The 17,953-nt window shown below is 53.0% G+C and overlaps 3 protein-coding genes across 9 annotated transcripts; 2 read left to right on the top strand and 1 right to left on the bottom strand.

Moving 5' to 3' along the window:
* Window positions 1–46: 46 nt before the first annotated feature.
* Window positions 47–6,823, bottom strand: GCDH (glutaryl-CoA dehydrogenase). Of its 4 annotated transcripts, XR_013760024.1 has the most exons (12): window positions 6,534–6,779; window positions 6,415–6,450; window positions 5,964–6,107; window positions 5,731–5,793; window positions 5,289–5,459; window positions 4,120–4,249; window positions 3,821–4,037; window positions 3,241–3,344; window positions 2,857–2,982; window positions 2,422–2,582; window positions 294–613; window positions 47–117 (listed from the first exon to the last, which is right to left on the bottom strand). XR_013760024.1 is itself a non-coding variant. In XM_079115973.1 (11 exons), exons 3-11 carry the CDS (start codon window positions 5,995–5,997, stop codon window positions 540–542), a joined length of 1,080 nt encoding a protein of 359 aa, XP_078972099.1. In that variant the 5' UTR covers window positions 5,998–6,107; window positions 6,415–6,450; window positions 6,699–6,806; the 3' UTR covers window positions 47–539. The 4 variants fall into 4 exon arrangements, 3 of the variants coding, with proteins under 3 accessions (XP_078972099.1, XP_078972098.1, XP_078972100.1); XM_079115973.1 differs by having other exon boundaries at window positions 47–613; window positions 6,699–6,806; XM_079115972.1 differs by having other exon boundaries at window positions 47–613.
* On the top strand, window positions 6,694–15,398 carry KLF1 (KLF transcription factor 1). 4 transcript variants are annotated; one of them, XM_079115976.1, is made up of 4 exons: window positions 6,694–6,796; window positions 11,460–11,666; window positions 12,236–13,067; window positions 14,258–15,398. In XM_079115976.1, the coding sequence occupies exons 2-4, from the start codon at window positions 11,580–11,582 to the stop codon at window positions 14,431–14,433; spliced, it is 1,095 nt and encodes a 364-aa protein (XP_078972102.1). In that variant the 5' UTR covers window positions 6,694–6,796; window positions 11,460–11,579; the 3' UTR covers window positions 14,434–15,398. The 4 variants fall into 4 exon arrangements, with proteins under 4 accessions (XP_078972102.1, XP_078972104.1, XP_078972101.1 ...); XM_079115975.1 differs by lacking the exon at window positions 6,694–6,796 and adding an exon at window positions 6,965–7,112; XM_079115978.1 differs by lacking the exon at window positions 11,460–11,666.
* A 148-nt stretch (window positions 15,399–15,546) lies between these two features.
* DNASE2 (deoxyribonuclease 2, lysosomal) lies at window positions 15,547–17,911 on the top strand. Its single transcript, XM_079115979.1, has 6 exons — window positions 15,547–15,791; window positions 15,945–16,125; window positions 16,226–16,304; window positions 16,522–16,686; window positions 16,778–16,975; window positions 17,366–17,911. Exons 1-6 carry the CDS (start codon window positions 15,697–15,699, stop codon window positions 17,704–17,706), a joined length of 1,059 nt encoding a protein of 352 aa, XP_078972105.1. The 5' UTR covers window positions 15,547–15,696; the 3' UTR covers window positions 17,707–17,911.
* Window positions 17,912–17,953: the final 42 nt, after the last annotated feature.

Here is a 17,953-nt window from a genome sequence, read left to right as displayed (position 1 = left end):
GAGAAACTCCCAAAATACTTTGCGGCAGTTACCAGTAAACTCGGGGTCAGATGTGCAGGCTCTTTATTTTCTTCTCCCTCATTCTGCTCCAGTGTCCCACATAAATAAGGCACTGCCCTGGGATGGGAGGGTCAGAGGGCACACAGTGAGCCCCATGTGCCCTGTTGGTCCACTCAGGGCAACTGGAGGCGGGTCTTGATGAAGTTGCTGCAGTCATACTCCTCTTCCTCCCCGCTCCACCCTGCTCCACCCCATCAGGAGAAGCTTCTATCTTAAGGTTAATGGAGTCTGACCTCATCCACAGTTAAAAGTGGATCAAGAAACACTACAGGGAATTCCATCTTCTTTTTAAGGAACGCATCTAAATGACTTCCAAAGGGAAATCTTCACATTTAAAAATCAGTATGTCAGTTCCCATCATAAAAGTCGAGTCCATTTAGCACCTCTGGACTGAACTCAGAGCACGTGGTCCCAGGGTTCAGCCAGGCATCTCTCTGGGAAGAGGCTTCAGAGCATCCGGGTCCTCCAGTGAAGTGGGTTCACACGCCAACTGTGAACGCCTGAATTCCTGTGATTGCTCTTCCAAGGATCAGAGCATGAATGTCATGTGTACCTGGACAAGATTAATATGGAGTGGGCCTCAAGTCTTAACACCTGGTAACTTCCCTTTAAAGTTAGTCTTCATGTCCCCCTAGGTCACAACTCCAGAAGAACAGACCTACAAAGATGGTGAATGCTGACCACTGCTGGGAGATTCACTCACATCTTAGTGACAGCCACCAAGAGGCCATTGTTTGGGCCGTGCTGAGAAGATTGTTTTCACAGCTCTGTAACAGCTTGACCAAAAATATTAAAAAAAAACCCAAGTTCCTTGTGATAGATCCAATAATGCAGCAAGTCCAGCCCTTGCTGTGGGTCCAGCCTTAACCCTCTGTTTACCCCATCCCACAAGATGCCCAGTTGATTAAACATTCGATTTTCAATCCAGCCACGCTTCCCATGACAGGGCTGAGCCTTTCAGCTGTATGAAAACAAGACAATTCTCTCTTTTTTTTTTTTTTTTTTTACGGTGCTGGGGATTGAACCCAGGGCCTTGTGCTTGCGAGGCAGGCACTCTACCAACTGAGCTATATCCCCAACCCAAACACAACAACTCTTTCTTATCCACAGGAGGGATGGGAAAGCAAATCTATCAGAGCATCACTTGTCCATGCTGATCTTCCACCTGAAGCTGTCCACACTCCACTCCCTCATGTCTGGGCTTGGCTCTTCCCCAGCTTCCAGGGGCAGAGGCAGAGACTAGACCTCCCTCCTAGAGTCAAGTCATTCTGTTTACTCCCTAAAGCTCACATCTGACCCATCCCTCTGCTGTGTAAGACCCTGTAAAGGTCCCCCTGCTCATCTGCAGGGTCATCAGCACACTGCGGAATCTCCTACCCTTCCCGCTCCCCGTTTCTGGGATCTTCCATCCAGCAGCCTGATAGAAACAATATCTGGGGCTGTAGGACCTCCCCTGGTTCAGTTCCTTAGTCTTGGGGGCTCACAGGGAAGACATTCACTCCCGTACATGCGGTCTTTTCTTTCTAAAAGCTTCTCTGCTTGGGGAACAATACCTCCCTCTATTTCTGCATGGCTTAACTACTTTTTTCCCCCCCTACTTATTTTATTTATTTATTTATTTATTTATTTATTTATTTATTTATTTATTTATTTATTTTGGTACCAGAGACTGAACTCAGGGGCACATAACCACTGAGCCACACCCCAGCCCTATTCTGTATTTTACCTAGAGACAGGGTCTCACTGAGTTACTTAGGGCCTTGCTAAGTTGCTAAGGCTGGCTTTGAACTCATAAGCATCATCTTGCCTCAGTCTCCTGACCCACTGGGATTACAGGTGTGCACCACTGTGCCCAGCCCTTTTTTCCCTTTTTAATTATCTTTTTCTATATCTGTTTTCCCACCAAGTCAGGAGTCCAGGACCCAGTGTGAGCAACATCCAGTTGCAAGGTGCAAACATCAGTCTACAAATGACTTCCTTCTTTATCTCTGAATGTAAAATAGAATGGTGATCCCTGTGTATTGCTTTGCCCTCTTTGCATCCACCAGTCCTCTGGGAATTGCCCTGGCTCTGGAGATGCTTGTGGACACTGTCCCTCAGTCTGAGGAACACCCTTCCTCTTTAGCACAACAGAAGTGCCATGCAGGGCCTGATGGGACCTCCATGCGTTGCAGTGTGTGAAGCATTTCATTTCTACCAGGCCACATTAGCAACTCCAGATAAGCCAGAGGCCTGTGACCTGACCCCCAGCACACTGCCACTTGCTGATAGCTCGAGTAGGATGCAAACATATTGTCCCCAGACACTGGGGAGGCCACTGTGACACCCCACCTCCAGCCCAGCCAAGAGTCTAGCCCCTACCTTCATAGGTGTTCACTGCCTCCAGGTTCATGGCATGCCGGATCACATGATACTCATCAGAAATCCCATTCCCCCCGAGCATGTCTCGGGCCTGGTGGGCAATGTCCAGGGCTTTCCCACAGTTATTCCTCTTCAGCAGAGAGACCATTTCTGGGGTGGCCCTGGGAGTGGCACATACATGTAACAAGCGATGGATATAAAGAATTGATCCACTCAGGTATCCCTGATGCCCTGGGCAAACCCAGCCAGGGGGTGGATGTACTCCCCAGTGCAGCCGCCAAGCTCCCAATAAGGGACCAAGGCCATTCCTGGCCCGGGCCATCAAGGGAAAGAGAAGCATGGGTCCCTGGAACTACCAGGGAGGAAGGGCCTTCTCCCCAGGAGGGGCACAGAATCCTCCCACCACAGTGACCTCCCCCAGTTTGAGGCCCCTACTTGTCCTGATCCTTCAAGCGGCCAAGTTGCAGGCAGGCATGGAGGCCCAGTGTGATCTCAGTGAGCATGTCTGCTAGCTTCTTCTGGATTAGTTGGTTCCTGGCCAATGGTACACCAAACTGGATCCTAGACAGGCAAGATCAGGTAAGGGCTGGAGGGAGGCCCACTCCCGGGTCCTTATCCCAAGGCCCCACCACTCCGGGAAGTCTACTCAGGCTACCTCTGTCCCTGGAGCTCACCACGGCCCAGGCGTGGACTCAGCCTTTCACTGTGCGAAAGGAATTCACACAGAACAGGAACTGGAGACTCACCACTGAGTACAAGATGAACCCCGAGACCGCTCACATCCCCCAGGAATCTCACAGCACGAATGCCCACACACACCTGTCCAGGGTGTACTGCCGGGCCGTGTGCAAACAGAACTCAGCAGCTCCCAGCACGCCCCACGTGATGCCATATCGGGCGTTGTTGAGGCAGCCGAAGGGCCCCTGTAGGGTTGAGGGGGGCCTCAGGCCCACCCAAGAGATGTTGAGTCTATGTAGAACCAACCCTGAAGCAGGGGAAAACTCCCTCCCAGACACCCCAGAAGAGGGACCCAGCGGTCATTTAAGTCACACACGGCCCTGGCAGCAAAGCTCGGGTGCAGCAGGCCTCACTCGGTGCCTGCACATACTCCTACCCAGCCTGGGATCTGGATTCAGTGCTCAGATCTAGGAGGCTGATGGAAGGAGACAGGAAGATGCCTACGACTGCAAGGCTTAGCCTGGTTCAGGTGTCCTGGGCAGAACCAAGATAAGCAAGATGGTCAGCCAAAAAGGACAACTATCACATTGATGAGTCAGTATGAACGTCAGAATCATGGCTCTGCGCTCCATAAGCACAGGGACTGTGCCTGTTTAGTCCTCGCCTGAGAGAGGTGAACCAGAAGGTGACCTGACAACAGTTTACCCGTGTCCACACTCACCGCCAGGCCAGTCACATTGGGCAGCACGTTCTCCTCTGGCACCTCCACACCATCCATGATGATCATGCCCGTGGCGGAGGCCCGCAGAGAGAACTTGCCTTCAATCTTGGGGGCCGAAAGGCCCCGCATTCCCTTCTCCAGCAGGAAGCCCCGGATGCGGTTATCTTCACACCGAGCCCACACTACAAACAGGTCAGCCACAGGGGAGTTGGTGATCCTGGGGGCAGGATGATCAGTAAAAGGACTGGCTGGTGGCCCCCTGCCCCATCCACCCCTTGCCCAACACCCAGGCCTCTCACCAGGTCTTGGTCCCACTGAGGGTATAGCTCTTGTTAGACGGGTTACGGTGGGCCCTGGTCTCCATGCTGCCGGGGTCACTACCATGGTTGGGCTCTGTGAGCCCAAAGCAGCCCAGAAGCTCCCCTTTGGCTGCAGGCACAAAACAGTCACAGGGCTGCTGAGCCAACACTCATCCCCTCAAACAAAAATTATCAGCTTTCCCACTGAGCCAGGCTCCTTGACCAAGGTGGATGGGCCTGGCCTTGCCAGCACTCCAAGGCCATCATCAGAATGCCATGCTGGGGAATGGGCCCCAGGGAGTCAGGAAGGAGCTGGGAGGTGTTCTAAAGGCACTGAGAAGTTAAACAGGAGGAGGGTGTGAGGAAGAATGGTCCTGGCAGAGGGAATATGATGAGGCAAAGGCCCAGGGGTACCTTTGAAGAGTCAAGCAGCAGAGCCTGGCTGAGGAGGAGCAATCAAGAGTGGCCAGAAATGAGGTGGAAATGTCAGCAGAGGCCTGGTCATGCAGGGGCCTCATGGACTCAGTTAGGAAGTTCAGAGCTTATACTTTGTCTGGGATTTGGAACACGGAAAGCAAATCAGGAGGCAAAACAGACCTGAGAGGAGATGGTCAGGGCTGGTGAGGGACCTGGGAACCAAGCGAGCCCAGCGCCTTGTCAGAGAGACTCCGGTGCTCCATGGTGCCATTTCTTTCTTTCTTTCTTGTTTTTTTTTTTTTTTTGCTTACTAGAAATTGAATCCAGGGTCTCCCACATTCTAGGCAAGTGCTCTACCACTGAGCAACATCCTGAGCCCTTTTTCTTTTTTTTTTTTTTTTTGTTGTTGTTAAAATGGTGGGAGTACTGTTATTTTTATTTTACTTTATTTTTTAACTTTGTTTAGTTTTGTATGTGGTGCTGAGGATCCAACCAGTGCCTCACGCATGGTAGGCAAGTTCTCCAACACTGAGTCACAATCTCAGCTCCTATTTTTCACTTTTGAAACAGGGTCTCACTAAGTTGCCAGGGCTGGCCTTGACTGTGGGTTCCTCCTGCCTCAGCCTCCCAGAATTACCAGGTGTGTGCCACCACAACCAGCAGGTGCAATCACTAAGATGGGAAAAGAGGTAGGCTTAAGGATAGCCACAGCTTTGCATTCCTTGCACAAGGCCTCACAGGCAGCCACTCACCCAATGGGGGCAGGTACTTCTGCCGCTGCTCCTCACTGCCATAGGCATAGATAGGCTGCATTACAAGGGATGACTGGACGCTCATCATCGACCTGTAGCCACTGTCCACTCGCTCCAACTCTCGGGTCAAGAGCCCATAGGCCACAGAGGAGACCCCAGCACAGCCATACCCTGAGGGCATGAGGAGGGGAAGGTAGGACAAGAGGGGCCAAGTCTCTGCCCAGTCAGGACAAGGGACTTTCAGGACCCAAAAGACAATGCTAGATCCCGGCACTCAAGGAGGCAGGCAAGGAGCTGGCCCTGGTTGGGGGTTTACTCATCTCACCCCACAACTACTTTCAAAAGGAGGAATAACCAGTCCCATTTTAGATCAAAAACTGTGGGAAAGGAAGGACTGTGGGACAAAGTGAGGTCTACAAAGTAGAGAGAAACTGGTCCCTACCTTTGATGGTAGGTCCCAGCACACCTAGCTCCCCCATCTCATTGACGATCTCCCGATGAAAAACTGTGAAGGGACAGATGCCCCAGTTCAGGCCCAGCCCTAGCCCACTGGAGGCCACAGCCCCAGAGACAGAAGAGCCAGGGACTAGAGCAGGCAGAGCTGGTTTGAATGGAAGTGGGTGCTGCTTCAGCGAGAAGGGGATCACCAGGGTGCCCACCCGGCCACCTGGGCACCTTCATTGCGATTGGCCAGCAGGATGCGAGGCATAAGTCGCTCCTGGCAGTAGGTGCGGAAGGTGTCCCTGATGAGGATCTCATCTGCCGTCAGTTGTTCCTCCAGCACCAGCGGGTCACGCCAGTTGAACTCAGGAAGAGAGGCTGGGGTGGATTGGGGGATCGACTAAGCGCAGCCCACCTCTCCACTGCGCCCTCTTCTAGATCTTTAAGCCGCACCCCTTTATTCCCAACTCGCTCCCTGCTGATGTGGGCTGCAAAGAGGACTGACAAAAGCGACCATTTTCTGATCCTGCAGGGACGGGACACCCACAAGCTTAGCGCTTTTTGAGCCTGGCCATGCCCTGCCTCCCCTCCTGGGCAACCCTCAGATTCAGGGCCAGAGTCCATCTGGGGCAGGCAGACAGCTGGACAGGGGCCGAAAAACCACAGTGCGACCAGAGATCCTTACATAGGGCCGGTTGACTCTGTGTCTTCCCTCCCTTCTCTGCAAACACAAAACGTAAAAGTCACGCAGGAAAAGTTCACGAACCGCCAGTTCTTCCTTCCCCACCCGACCCAGATACTGACCAGTATGCCCGGCCACGGAGCCCCACGTGCGCAGGACGCGCAGGCGGGGCCAGCGGCTCAACAACCGCATGGAGACGCCCTTCAGGGCCATGAAATCAGGAAGGGGCGAGCGATGCAACGACGGCCACCTGGAGGAGCGGGGGCGTCGGGCCAAATGGCTCCCACCTGTGGAGTCGGCTCCCTAGCGTACCGCGTTCCTGGTGCCTCCAGCTCACCCGAGAGGCAGCAAAGCAACTGACCAGAGCGTTTGACCTCAGCCGCAGGTGGGCGGAGCGGAGACGGAACGGGCCTTCCCGTGGTTCCTCTTAGGACCCGGCTCCGCCGTGGCTCTGCCTTTTAAAAGGGCTACGGCTGCCCTGCGGGTGGAGGCAGGCGCGCCCAGGACGAGGCAATTGAGCCGCTTTAAGAAGCGGAACAGGGAAGGGGGCGGAAGGCGAGTGCGCCCAACCGATTGGCCAGTTGTACTCGTGCTCTGATTGGCCCCAGGTACAGGGGGGCGTGTGCGCAGGGATCCCGAAGTTTAATGAAGAAACTGAGGCACAGGGAAAGAAAGTCCTAGAATGCGAGGCCACATTTAAGGTCTCCTTTAATAGGGTGCCGGTGGAGGGGAATGGGGACTGCGAGTGGGAGACCTTGACCCAGCCTGTCTGCCAGTCTATCCCAGGAAACTCGTGTAGCCACGTGTGTGTGAGGTTTGGGTGATTCTGTGTCTGTTGTGATTGCGCCTCACTGTGCCACCTGTATGTAGGTGGGACTGACTGTATGCTTGTGGCGTTCAGAGACTATGATGGTGCACTCATTGGAGTCTGCCTGAGAGGTTGTGTGCATGGGATTGTGTTTCTCTGGAACACTGTGTGATACTGTAACAACGTGTGTTTGTGAGATGATATCTACCTAGGTGTTATGTTCTGTGGAATTGATTGTATGTTTCTCTCATATGATATGATTCTGGATGTGTTCTGTGATTGTGATTGTAATTGTGTGTAGGTGTAATCCTATTAATAGTTGGGTCTACAAGTACGTTTGTGTGTTTGTGTTCTATATCAGCATGTAAATGTGTCTGTGGACATATATATTTATATTTTTTTCGTTACTGGGATTGAACCCCCAGGGGTACTTTACCACTGAGACACATCCTCAGCCCATTTTATCTTTTAATTTTGAGACAGGGTCTCATTAAGTTGCTTAGGGCCTAGCTAAATTGTTGAAGCTGGCCTTGAACTTGAGATCCTCTTGTCTCAGACTCCCTAGTCATGGTGTCCGGCCTGTGAACATGTGATTCTGAGATGACCAGCATCTGTATATGGTCACGTCTGATGACTGCAGGAATGCTTGTGTCATGCCTGTGTGTTTTTATGTCTCTGTTAACTGGGGGTTGTGTGCCTGTGTAAACTCTCTGTGACTGTGTGTGTCAGTGTGGCTGAGTGTCTTTGTGGTTTCTTGTGTAGTTGGAAACTTTTGCGGTGATATTCTGTGTGATTGTGTGAGTGGGACTGTCTGGGTCTTGATTTTCTTTTCAGGTATGGCTGTTATCTTTGAGGTTTTGTTTGTTTGGTGCTGGGGATTGAACCAACAGCCTCATGCATGCTAAACACTTGCTCTACTACTGAGCAACACCCCCACCTTTATTTTTGTGGTCATATGACTGCTATTTGTGTCTGTGGTTGTGTATCTGTATGCATCTGTGTGATTCAAGCTGTGTGCAGTTGTGTGTGGTTATGTCCCCAGGTGTGACACATCTGTGCCTATGTAAGCAGCTGCACTCACTGGGTCTCTTATGAGCATTTGTATGTCATGCATCTGAATCTTGGAATCGAGTGCTTGGCCAGGTCACTGTCTCACAGTTACACATCTATGACTTGCCTGTTTACCAACTGGAGAAAATCCAGAAAGCAAGAGGGCCTTGCTCAATGTCTCAGTGTCTCAATGTCTGATTGCTAAGCCAGGCCCCTTCCCACCCACACTGACCTTCTAGAGAGTGATATTGTTTAGTGCATTCTGCTTCTCATATCATCTCTGACTTAGTGCAGGATTGTGCCTGAATGTGATCATTGGCCTGCCTGTCCCCAAATGTCTGGGGCCTTGGTGCCCCTGGACGCATTTCACTCTTAATATTCCAAATAAAATGATTCCAGTCCTTCTCCTTACACAGCAGGAAATCCATCACCACCTTGAAATGTCTGGGATTCCACAAAGGTCCCCTGATCACCTCCTTTCTCCTGAAGCTAGTGGCTTCTCTGCTCCTCTCCACCAAAGCCTCCTGCTCTGGAGCTAGTATGGTTGTTAGAGTTCTCTGATGCTTGTTGGGTGTTAAGGGGAAGCCCAAGTTGAGGTTCAAACCTTGCTTCCCTGAGAAATCTGTCATTTCTCCTAGCCACACATTCCCAGGGGCTTTGTCACCCAGCCCTAGACCCTTGTCTTCTTGCCTCACCTTGAAGAGCCAAACATGTCTGTGTAGTGTCTTATCTTAAACAGTGATCTCTCCCCAAGAGAAACTTTGCCTACCTCTCCAGAAAACCACTCCATTCCAGTCAGTTTGTTTCACTGAGATGACATTCACATCGCATTAAATTAACCATTTTAAAGCATTCAATCCAGCAGGTTTGTACATTAGCACAGACCTGTAATTTGGCCGTCTGGGTCATTTTTAATTTTTTGAGGAACTATCAAACTTTTCCAGCTGGGTGAGGTGGCACATCTAGCTACCTGGGAGGCTGAGGCAGGAGCATGGCAAGTTCATGAAGGTCAGCCTCAACAACTTAGCAAGACTGTCTCAAAAAATAAAAAGGGGTGGGGATGTAGCTCAGTGAGTGGTGCCCTAGGTTCAATCCTAGTATCAAGAAACAAAATAAGCAAAAACAAAACAAAACAAAGCAAAAAACTTTTCCGTAGTGGCTGTACCACCAACAGTGTCATTTCCAGCAGTTCTGATTCCTCCACATCCTCACCAACACTTCCATTTTGTTTTTATAATTTTCGTAATTATCTACTTCACAATGCTGGAGGTTAAACCCAGGGCCCTGTGCATGCTATGCATGTGCTCTACCCCTGAACTACGCCTCTAGCTCTGTTATGTTTTACTTTTGAGATGACATCTTGCTGTGTTGCCCAGGCTGGTCTTGAACCCCTGGGCTCAAGTGATCCTCCTGCTGCAGCCACTGAGTACCTGGGACTACAGGTGTGCACCACTGTGCCTGGCTCTTTTCCATTTTTTTTAAAAATGACAGCCATCCCAGTAGTTGTACCAAACTGGCATTTACCCTGCTTTTTGCCTTTCTCTTCTACCCTGAAGTATGCAAAAAAAAAAAAAAAAAAAAATTTTTGTCTTTTTGTGTGATGTGTTTATAGCACACTGTGACTGGTGTGTGGTGACATATCCATGTCTGGGTGAAGCTGTGTACCCTGACATTTAAGTATGTTTGATTCTGTGTCAGTTGCTTGCCAGTGCTTGACTGGATGCGCCCCCTATGGTTGGGCAATGGTAACTAATTTTGTGGCTACATACTGTGACTGGGGCAGGTAGTGACTATGTAAAGTGTAGGTTTTATGTGGTTTGGGGAGGGTGTCTGATTTGATGATGTGTGGCTGTGTGCTTGACTCCACCATTGTATTTGTGAATGGTTGTGTGAAGCCATGTTTTATGTTTTTGTGTCTGAGGCTACCTCTGTTTTGGGGGTTGTGTGACTTCAGTAGCTATAGTAACATATCCAGGAATCTCCATGTGTCTACTTGGTTGTGGTCAAACTGTACCAGTAGGATTGTGTAAGTGGGATTTTTTTTAGCACCTGTCTGTCTAAGAATTCTGCGTCTCAGGACTGCGTGTCTGTAATATTGTCCAATGCTAAGCAATACATAGCATTTACGGTGTATTGGGTATTATAATTAATCTGGAGATGATTTAAAGCATCTAAAGACTATAAGGAGATTCTTTGCCATTTTATATAAGGGACTTGAGCATCTGTGGATTTTAAAATTGGTGGGGATCCTGAACCAATTCCCTGTGGATATGGAAGGTTGACTGTATATGTACAGAGAAGCAACTTTCTATGTGACCAAGGGACCAGGAACTTGTGTCACTGTGTAATTGCATGGCTCAGAACTATTTGTGATGTGTGGTTGTGTACCCCCGCTCCCCAGGCACCAGAGTGCAGGCTTCTCTCGCAGAACCTCAGATCTTCCCCCATGTGGTTTATGCATCAAGCAGCAGCCAGGCCCAGAGCCAGGGTTTGGGTCTCCTGCTTGATCCAACATTCCCAACCCACACAGGAGAGGCAGGCACCCTGCCCCCATCACCTTAAAACAGCTGTAACTGCACCAGCCTCATCCTTCCCACAGTTCCATGCAGTGCCCACTGAGGGGTCAGTGGTAGGCAATGGATGGCTGATTGGCAGGGGGCCTCTCCCACCACAGGGTTCAGACCCTGAGAGCTCAAAACCCAGTCATTTTAAAACCAAGCTAGTTTGCAGACCCAACCCCCAGGCCTCCCACTCACTGGGGACACACAACGCTGGTTGTTCTGGGCCCCCACCTGATAGCAGCCACCAACATCTGGTGTGTCTGATAATGCCTGGCAGGGAGTTCGTGCCAAGTCCCGCCATCAGCATGGTTGCTGCTGTTTATTGGGGAGGGGGAAGGCTGGAGTCCCACTTGGGGAACAGGGGGTCCCAAGGCCCCTTCCCAGAATTCATTGTCACTCACCCTTTCTTCAAAAAGGTAAACTGAGAGCAGGCCTCCAGGCTTCTCCCCTTTTGAGGACTCAGTGCCTCTTTACCCAGCACCTGCACCCTCAACCCCAGGACCTCCCAGCCACTGACATCTGATTTAGCTTTGAAAACAGAATCAGTCTTTAAGGCCCAGCCCCAAACAGTAGGAGGTAAGGTCTGTTCCCCAGAAACAGTGACCCCTGCCTTGTCTGTGCCTTATCAGGGGCTGCAGCCAATCAGCTGAGAGCAGAGAGGAGCCCTCCAAGGGGCCCAGAGCGCCTCAGAGCCCACGAGGCAGCCAAAGGAGAGGAGGCCTGAGGTGCCGAGTGAGCACCAGCCAGCCATGGCCACAGCTGAGACTGCCTTGCCCTCCATCAGCACGCTGACCACCCTGGGCCCCTTCCCGGACACGCAGGAGGACTTTCTCAAGGTGGGGCCAGGTGGGATCCAGGTGGGCTGTCCACGAGTCAGTGCTGTGGCCACAAGGTTTGGGGGTTAAGCCTGTATCTTGCCTTCGTATTCTCCATCCAGGTCTAGGGGGTTCAGAGGTTCAGGATGGGGCCTATTCTGAAATGGAATACTGAGCTCTGAGCTGAACCCCATTGCGTCTAGGCTCAGAGGATAATGTCCCAAATATCAGTTAGAAATGGTAAAGGCATCTGGGGGTTTTCCAGGCTTTGGGACTTAATCTTATTGGGAGATGGGGAAGGAGAGGAAGGGTCTGGAGGGAAACTGGTTTCCCCAACCCAGCCTTCCATTCCAGCTCTACCACCCCTTCCCCCATCCTGAATATGGCTCCAGATAATGGAAGTCTTATCATCTGTCTCCAGGCGGACCTGATGGACCTCTGTCTTTGGAGCTGAAGGAGCTTTATGGGGCGGGGGGGGCGGGTAGTTTGGGGTATGACAGTCAACCAAATCCCTTTTCCGAAGTCACTGTCCCCTGGTTAGAGTACCCATGTTTCTGCTCAAGTCTCAAGCTGTGCACTCCCTCCCGCAGTGGTGGCGTTCCGAGGAGGCACAGGACATGGGTCCGGGTCCCCCTGACCCCACGGGGCTGCCCCTTCACGTGAGCCTAGAGTCGGAAGACCAGCCTAGGGAGAATGAAGACATTGAGAAGGACGTGGCCGCCGACTGGGACCTGCATCTTTTTCTTACCAACTTTCCAGTCCCGGAGCCAGGCGTTGAGCCCCGAACCTGTGCTCCGATGTCCAATGCGGGTCCTGGGCCGCAATTCCCACAGCCGCCTGAGACTCTGGGCCCCTATACCGGTGGCCCGGAGTTTCCGGCTGGGCTCTTGGGTTCCGAGGAGCAGGCAGGGTGGGTGCGCCCTGCCCCAGGGTCGACTGCCACCAACCCCTTCATGGCATCAGCCATAGCCCTGACCCCGGCCCCCGAGCCCAAGGCACTGCCGCTGCAGCCAGTATACCCAGGGTCAGGTGCGGGCTCTTCGGGTAGCTACTTCCCGCGGACCGGGTTTTCAGTGCCCGCGGCTCCGAGCGCCCCCTACGGGCTGCTTTCGGGGTATCCCGCGCTGTACCCAGCGTCGCAGTACCAAGGGCACTTCCAGTTCTTCCGCGGGCTCCGGGCGCCTTCGCCTGGTCCCGCCGCGACCCCATCCTATCTGAATTGTGTGGGACCTGGGACAGTGGGCACAGGACGCAGGGGGCCCGCGGGAGACCCATGCGTAACTACAGATGTCACTCCACCGAAGCGCAGTCGGCCCTTGTGCGCGCGCAAGAGACAGGCCGTGCACACGTGCGCGCACCCGGGGTGCGGCAAGAGCTACACCAAGAGCTCCCACCTGAAGGCGCACCTGCGCACGCACACGGGTAAGGGGGCGTGGCCCAGGCGCGGGGCGGAGTTAGAACGGGACCCGGGAGCAGAGCGCGGCTATAGAGCAGGAAACTTACAAGAGGAGGGACTAAAGGCAGAGTACCGGCCGGAGGGCGGGTTTATGAGGGTAGAGGCTGGGCTAAAAGTAGAGTCACAGAGCAAGGGGCGGGGCAGAGTGAGCAGGGAGGAGTCCTGGAACTTCCCTGGCAGAGCCAGAGAGCAGAGTACGGACGCTGGAGGCAGATGAGGCAGAGAAAGGACCTGGAAAATTGGGGGAGCGTTTCAATACTGGGGGCCGACTCATAAGAGCTAAGCCAGGACTGACGGAGGGGCAGAAATCCGGACGAGTGGTGTAGGGGCGAAGTTGGAGGAGGGACTGTGAGAAGGCTTCAAGCTTGGAAAGCCAGAGTCACTGAGGCCATGGCCAGGGATTTTAGGCACGTGTTTGCTTAGTGAGGAGGCGTGGCTGGGGCCCAGTAGGGTCAGACACCTGGGTATAATCAGTTTCAGGGTCGACTCACTGAGAAAAGGGCCCAGACTTCCAAGCAGGTCTAGAGCCGAAGGAAAAGCTGGGAGAGAAAGGGCCTAGAAAGAGAAGTCAGGGACTGGGAATGTGACTCAGTGGTAGAACGCTCGTCTGGAATGCTTCAGGCCCTGGGTGCAATCCCCAGCACTGCCAACAACAGAAACACAGAAAAAGAAAAAAGAGCGAGAGAAGTCAGGTCCCAGGAGCGGAAGACAGAGGTGGGGCCAAGTGTATAGACCTGTCCCCCAGGCACATCAGGGAGATCATAAACACTGCTGACAGGGTCTGGAACACGGGGGTGAATTTCAGGGTTCAGACACCAAGGTCAGGGGCAAGGGTGGACAGTGAGAAAGGGGCTGGACTACATGAGGCAGAACGGAAGAACCGGATTGGGGCTGTACTAGGACAGTGTATTAGGGCATAGGAAGTGGGGCCAGGAAATGAGAGAGAGCGTGAGCCAGTTGCAGGTATGGAGGAAGAACGGTCAGGGTCACAGAAGGTAGAACCTGAGTGCAAATACCAGGGCGTATTAAACCCTAGATACCTCACTTGTCTCACCCTAGTTCTGGCCTTGGCTGAGCAAAGGGGTGTGACCAGTTGCAGGGGACACAGGGACAGGGTGGGTCAGACAATGGCACTCACAGCTTCCTCGGCCCTTAGGGGAGAAGCCATATGCCTGCTCGTGGGATGGCTGCGGCTGGAGATTTGCACGCTCTGACGAGCTGACTCGCCACTACCGGAAACACACAGGACAGCGTCCCTTCCGCTGCCAGTTATGCCCGAGTGCTTTTTCGCGCTCGGACCACCTGGCCTTACACATGAAGCGCCACCTTTAAGCCCTGCCCTGGTACTTGGATCCTGCCAGGAAGTGAGGAATAGAACAAAAGTGGATCCATGCAAGGTTGTTTTCCCAAGGACAGGACCCTTGTTTGGACTCCAGACCCCACAAATCCTCAGAAAGATCGAGAACTGACACAGGCAAACCTAGGGGAGTCTCCAAACATAGGGAGCCACACAGAAATATCTAATCGTCACATAGATCCAGCACGACAGACCATCAAATAAATGGACTCAAGTGGACCCTCAGACCAGCTTGCAAGAAGCCCTGGATGGCGGGAGGTGGGGTGATGTGAGGTTTCCCAGAGACCCAGGGTCTGCAAGGGGGCTTCCACTGTTTCTTCTGAAGTTACGCATCCATTGTGAATGGTTATGGGTCCTATAAAAATGTCCCTCCTGTATAAAGCTTTCTCCTTGACCTGACTGAATTTTGAGGGTTGGAAGTTGGAAGGCAGCTGTACCACCAGAGGTGATAGGGGGGTGGGGGGTACACACCCTCATCTAAATCTCGATATCCTCTCACTACCGAGGATCCCCGCGCTCCGGGCACTGCGGGGCCTTGCCATCGCCCTTCCCCTTCCAAGACCAGGCACCGTCCTCTATCCTGTCTTGAGCTCTGAGGACATGCACAACGACCGACCGTGTCCCTCCATTTAAGAACCCTCAGACCGGACCCAAAGCCTCTTCACAATCCAAGGTGACTTTTAGGCTAGCTCCAGGGGAGACCGGGAAAACATGCTGAATGAAAAGGGGGAGGATGTGACTACCAGTACCCCTTAAGATAACAAAGGTGACAAGAACTGAGCTTAGCTTACAAGGCAGGAAAGGGGGGCGGGGGGGGGGATCCAAACTTGGATCAGATCCAGAGGCTGGAGGGCTCGGAAGGAAGAGTGGTCTGGGATTAAAGACCCCGAGAGAAACGGGGGTGGGCTCAAAGAGACCCAATCAGAGGCCCGGCATGGGACCGTCCGGCCCTAAGGGGGCGTGGCGAGAGGTGGAGTCTATCAAGGATTGAGTCCGTCGCCCTCCGGAGACCGCCCGCTGCTGACCCTGTAGAGGGCGGGACTGCGGGGAGGCGTCGCCTGAAGGGAAGCCCCGCCCTAGAGGGGACCCGAAGCTGCCTATCCAAATCACTGCTTCTGGTCTCAGAGGCGGAGTCCCCACCCTCGTGATATTTTCGCCCGAGTTTGGGGAAGTAAGGGCCACAAGGAGCTTGTGACCCGGCTCCCCACAGTCAACGCAGATTCCTCAATTCCAGTCACATGGCAGCACTGAGTCGGCTGCTGCTGGCCGCTCTGCTGTGGGTCCCTGCTGGAACCCTGAGCTGCTATGGGGACTCGGGACAGCCGGTGGACTGGTGAGCCAGCAGGCAACGACCATCCCTCCGGGGCTGGGCGGGGGCAAGGTGCGGGAGAGCCGCCGGGAGCCTCCGGGATCACTGGGCTCTTCCCTGAGGTGTGGAGCTTCTTCTCTTCCCTTTCTCTTTTTCTGTGCCTTCCCCAACCTCCAGGTTCGTAATCTACAAGCTACCAGCCCAGAACCAGCCCGGGGATGCGGTGTGGAGGGGAACGCGGTACAAATACATGGACGGGAGCTCAGGGGGTTGGCGCGACGGCGCGGGGTCCATCAACAGCTCCACAGGGGCCCTGGGCCGCAGCCTGCTGCCACTGTATCGTAACAACACTAGCCAGGTGAAAGGATGCCGTCCGAACTTGGTGTGGGACCCTAGGATGGACCCCTCTTGGGAGGAACCTTCAAGTTACTCCTGTCTCCCCTCTACCCGCATCCCAGCTGGCCTTCGTACTCTACAATGACCAGCCGCCTATATCCAGCAGGGTCCAAGACTCTTCCAGCCGTGGACATACGAAGGGTGAGGCCTGGATTGGGGGCTAAGGAGAGACACCTGTTTCCTTATACATTTTTCCCGAGCTAACTTTTGATCTGCCCGGAGGGTGGGAACATACTCTGTCAAACCCTGGTATCTGTTCCCTGCTTGCACCTTCTCCAAGACCCCATGCAAAATGCAGATAATCTTGCTTGAAGTGGGCTACTTTGAGCAGTCCTCTGATCTCTCTCTTCTGGTTCAGGTGTCCTGCTCCTGGACCAAGAAGGGGGCTTTTGGCTGGTCCACAGTGTGCCACGCTTCCCTCCACCTGCCTCCTCTGGTGCATACAGCTGGCCTCATAATGCCCAAGCCTACGGGCAGACCCTACTCTGTGTGTCTTTTCCCCTCACCCAGTTCTTAAGCATTGGTGAGTAGAGTCAGCAAGGTAGGTGAATCTAGATTCCGGGATCCAAATTTGGAATGATCAGCCTCACATTCCCTTCTTCCTTGTCCTCCAGGCAGGCAACTGACCTACACCTACCCTCTGGTCTATGACCACAAGCTGGATGGTGTCTTTGCCCAGAAATTCCCCATCCTGGAGGAAGTGGTCAAGGGCCACCATGTTCTCCATGAACCCTGGAACAGCAGTGTAACCCTCACGACCCAGGCAGGGACTTCTTTCCAGAGCTTTGCCAAATCTGGAAAGTTCGGAGATGGTAAGCCCTGAGGCTCAGACGTGGCGCCTTTGTGGAGGGAATGTCTGGTGTTGCCAGAGCTTAGAGCAAACCAGGACTGCAGATCAGGTTTCTTTGGTAGCCATAATCACATGAGCAGTAAACATCCATCAGGATCCAAAATGATTTCTGGGCTGTGTGATGTATGATTTCATGTGAGCCTGTTTTCTTGTCTGAAAAACGGGAGTCCATGCCTGCATTAGAGGACAGTTGTGAACGAAGCGACGCACATAAAACCTTTGGTAAGGGCTATCAGCGTTAACGTTGTCATTCTTGATGAGAATTGACAGTTGAGCCCAGACAGGGGGAGTGACCTAGGAATCTCTAGCACTGGCCCTGCCCCTGGCCATGTCCTCTTTCTCTTTTCTGCAGACTTATATTCAGGCTGGTTGGCTGCAGCCCTTGGCAGCAACCTTCAGGTCCAATTCTGGCAAAACTCTAGAGGTATCCTGCCCTCCAACTGCTCAGGGACCCAGCAGGTTCTGGATGTGACCCAGACAAGCTTCCCCGGACCAAGTGGACCAAGCTTCAATGCCACAGAGGACCACTCCAAATGGTGTGTGGCCCCAGAAGGGCCCTGGGCCTGTGTGGGTGACATGAATAGGAACCTCCGAGAAGAATATCGGGGTGGGGGCACGCTGTGTGCCCAGATACCTGCCTTCTGGAAGGCCTTCCAGCCTCTGGTGAAAGCTTGGGAACCCTGTAGGGAATAGAGCTGGGTCAGAAAACCCTGCAGAACAAAGAAGTAAGGCTGCGGAACCAGTTTGGACTTGAGTTTGAATCCCAGTTTAGCCCCTTCCTAATTGTGTGACCTAAATTATGTGTCTTAACCTCTGTGACTTCATATACAAATCTGCAAAATGGGAATTGTAATGCATGCCACTCAGGATTGTTGAATAAAAGGAAATCTTTGGATGATGCTACTGACTTTTTCTTCAGGTGGGCATTGGGACACAGACT

Source organism: Sciurus vulgaris (genome assembly GCF_902686455.1).
Source record: "Sciurus vulgaris genome assembly, chromosome: 16".
Lineage (NCBI taxonomy): Eukaryota > Metazoa > Chordata > Mammalia > Rodentia > Sciuridae > Sciurus > Sciurus vulgaris.
Note: the sequence above shows the minus strand (reverse complement) of the source record. Positions and strands in the feature narration are given on the sequence as shown.

Bases quoted from the DNA above. Each gene is read 5' to 3' on its own strand.
- GCDH (XM_079115972.1), bottom strand. From the start codon at position 6,624: ATGGCCCTGAAGGGCGTCTCCATGCGGTTGTTGAGCCGCTGGCCCCGC. The intron at 4,038-4,119 runs GTGAGAGGCCTG...TCCTGCCCCCAG, and splicing joins CTCAGTGGGACCAAGACCTG to GATCACCAACTCCCCTGTGG. The intron at 2,583-2,856 runs GTAGGGGCCTCA...TGCCACTCCCAG, and splicing joins CGCTTGAAGGATCAGGACAA to GGCCACCCCAGAAATGGTCT.
- KLF1 (XM_079115976.1), top strand. From the start codon at position 11,580: ATGGCCACAGCTGAGACTGCCTTGCCCTCCATCAGCACGCTGACCACC. The intron at 11,667-12,235 runs GTGGGGCCAGGT...TCCCTCCCGCAG, and splicing joins CGCAGGAGGACTTTCTCAAG to TGGTGGCGTTCCGAGGAGGC. The intron at 13,068-14,257 runs GTAAGGGGGCGT...CTCGGCCCTTAG, and splicing joins GCACCTGCGCACGCACACGG to GGGAGAAGCCATATGCCTGC.
- DNASE2 (XM_079115979.1), top strand. From the start codon at position 15,697: ATGGCAGCACTGAGTCGGCTGCTGCTGGCCGCTCTGCTGTGGGTCCCT. The intron at 16,687-16,777 runs GTGAGTAGAGTC...CTTGTCCTCCAG, and splicing joins CACCCAGTTCTTAAGCATTG to GCAGGCAACTGACCTACACC. The intron at 16,976-17,365 runs GTAAGCCCTGAG...TCTTTTCTGCAG, and splicing joins ATCTGGAAAGTTCGGAGATG to ACTTATATTCAGGCTGGTTG.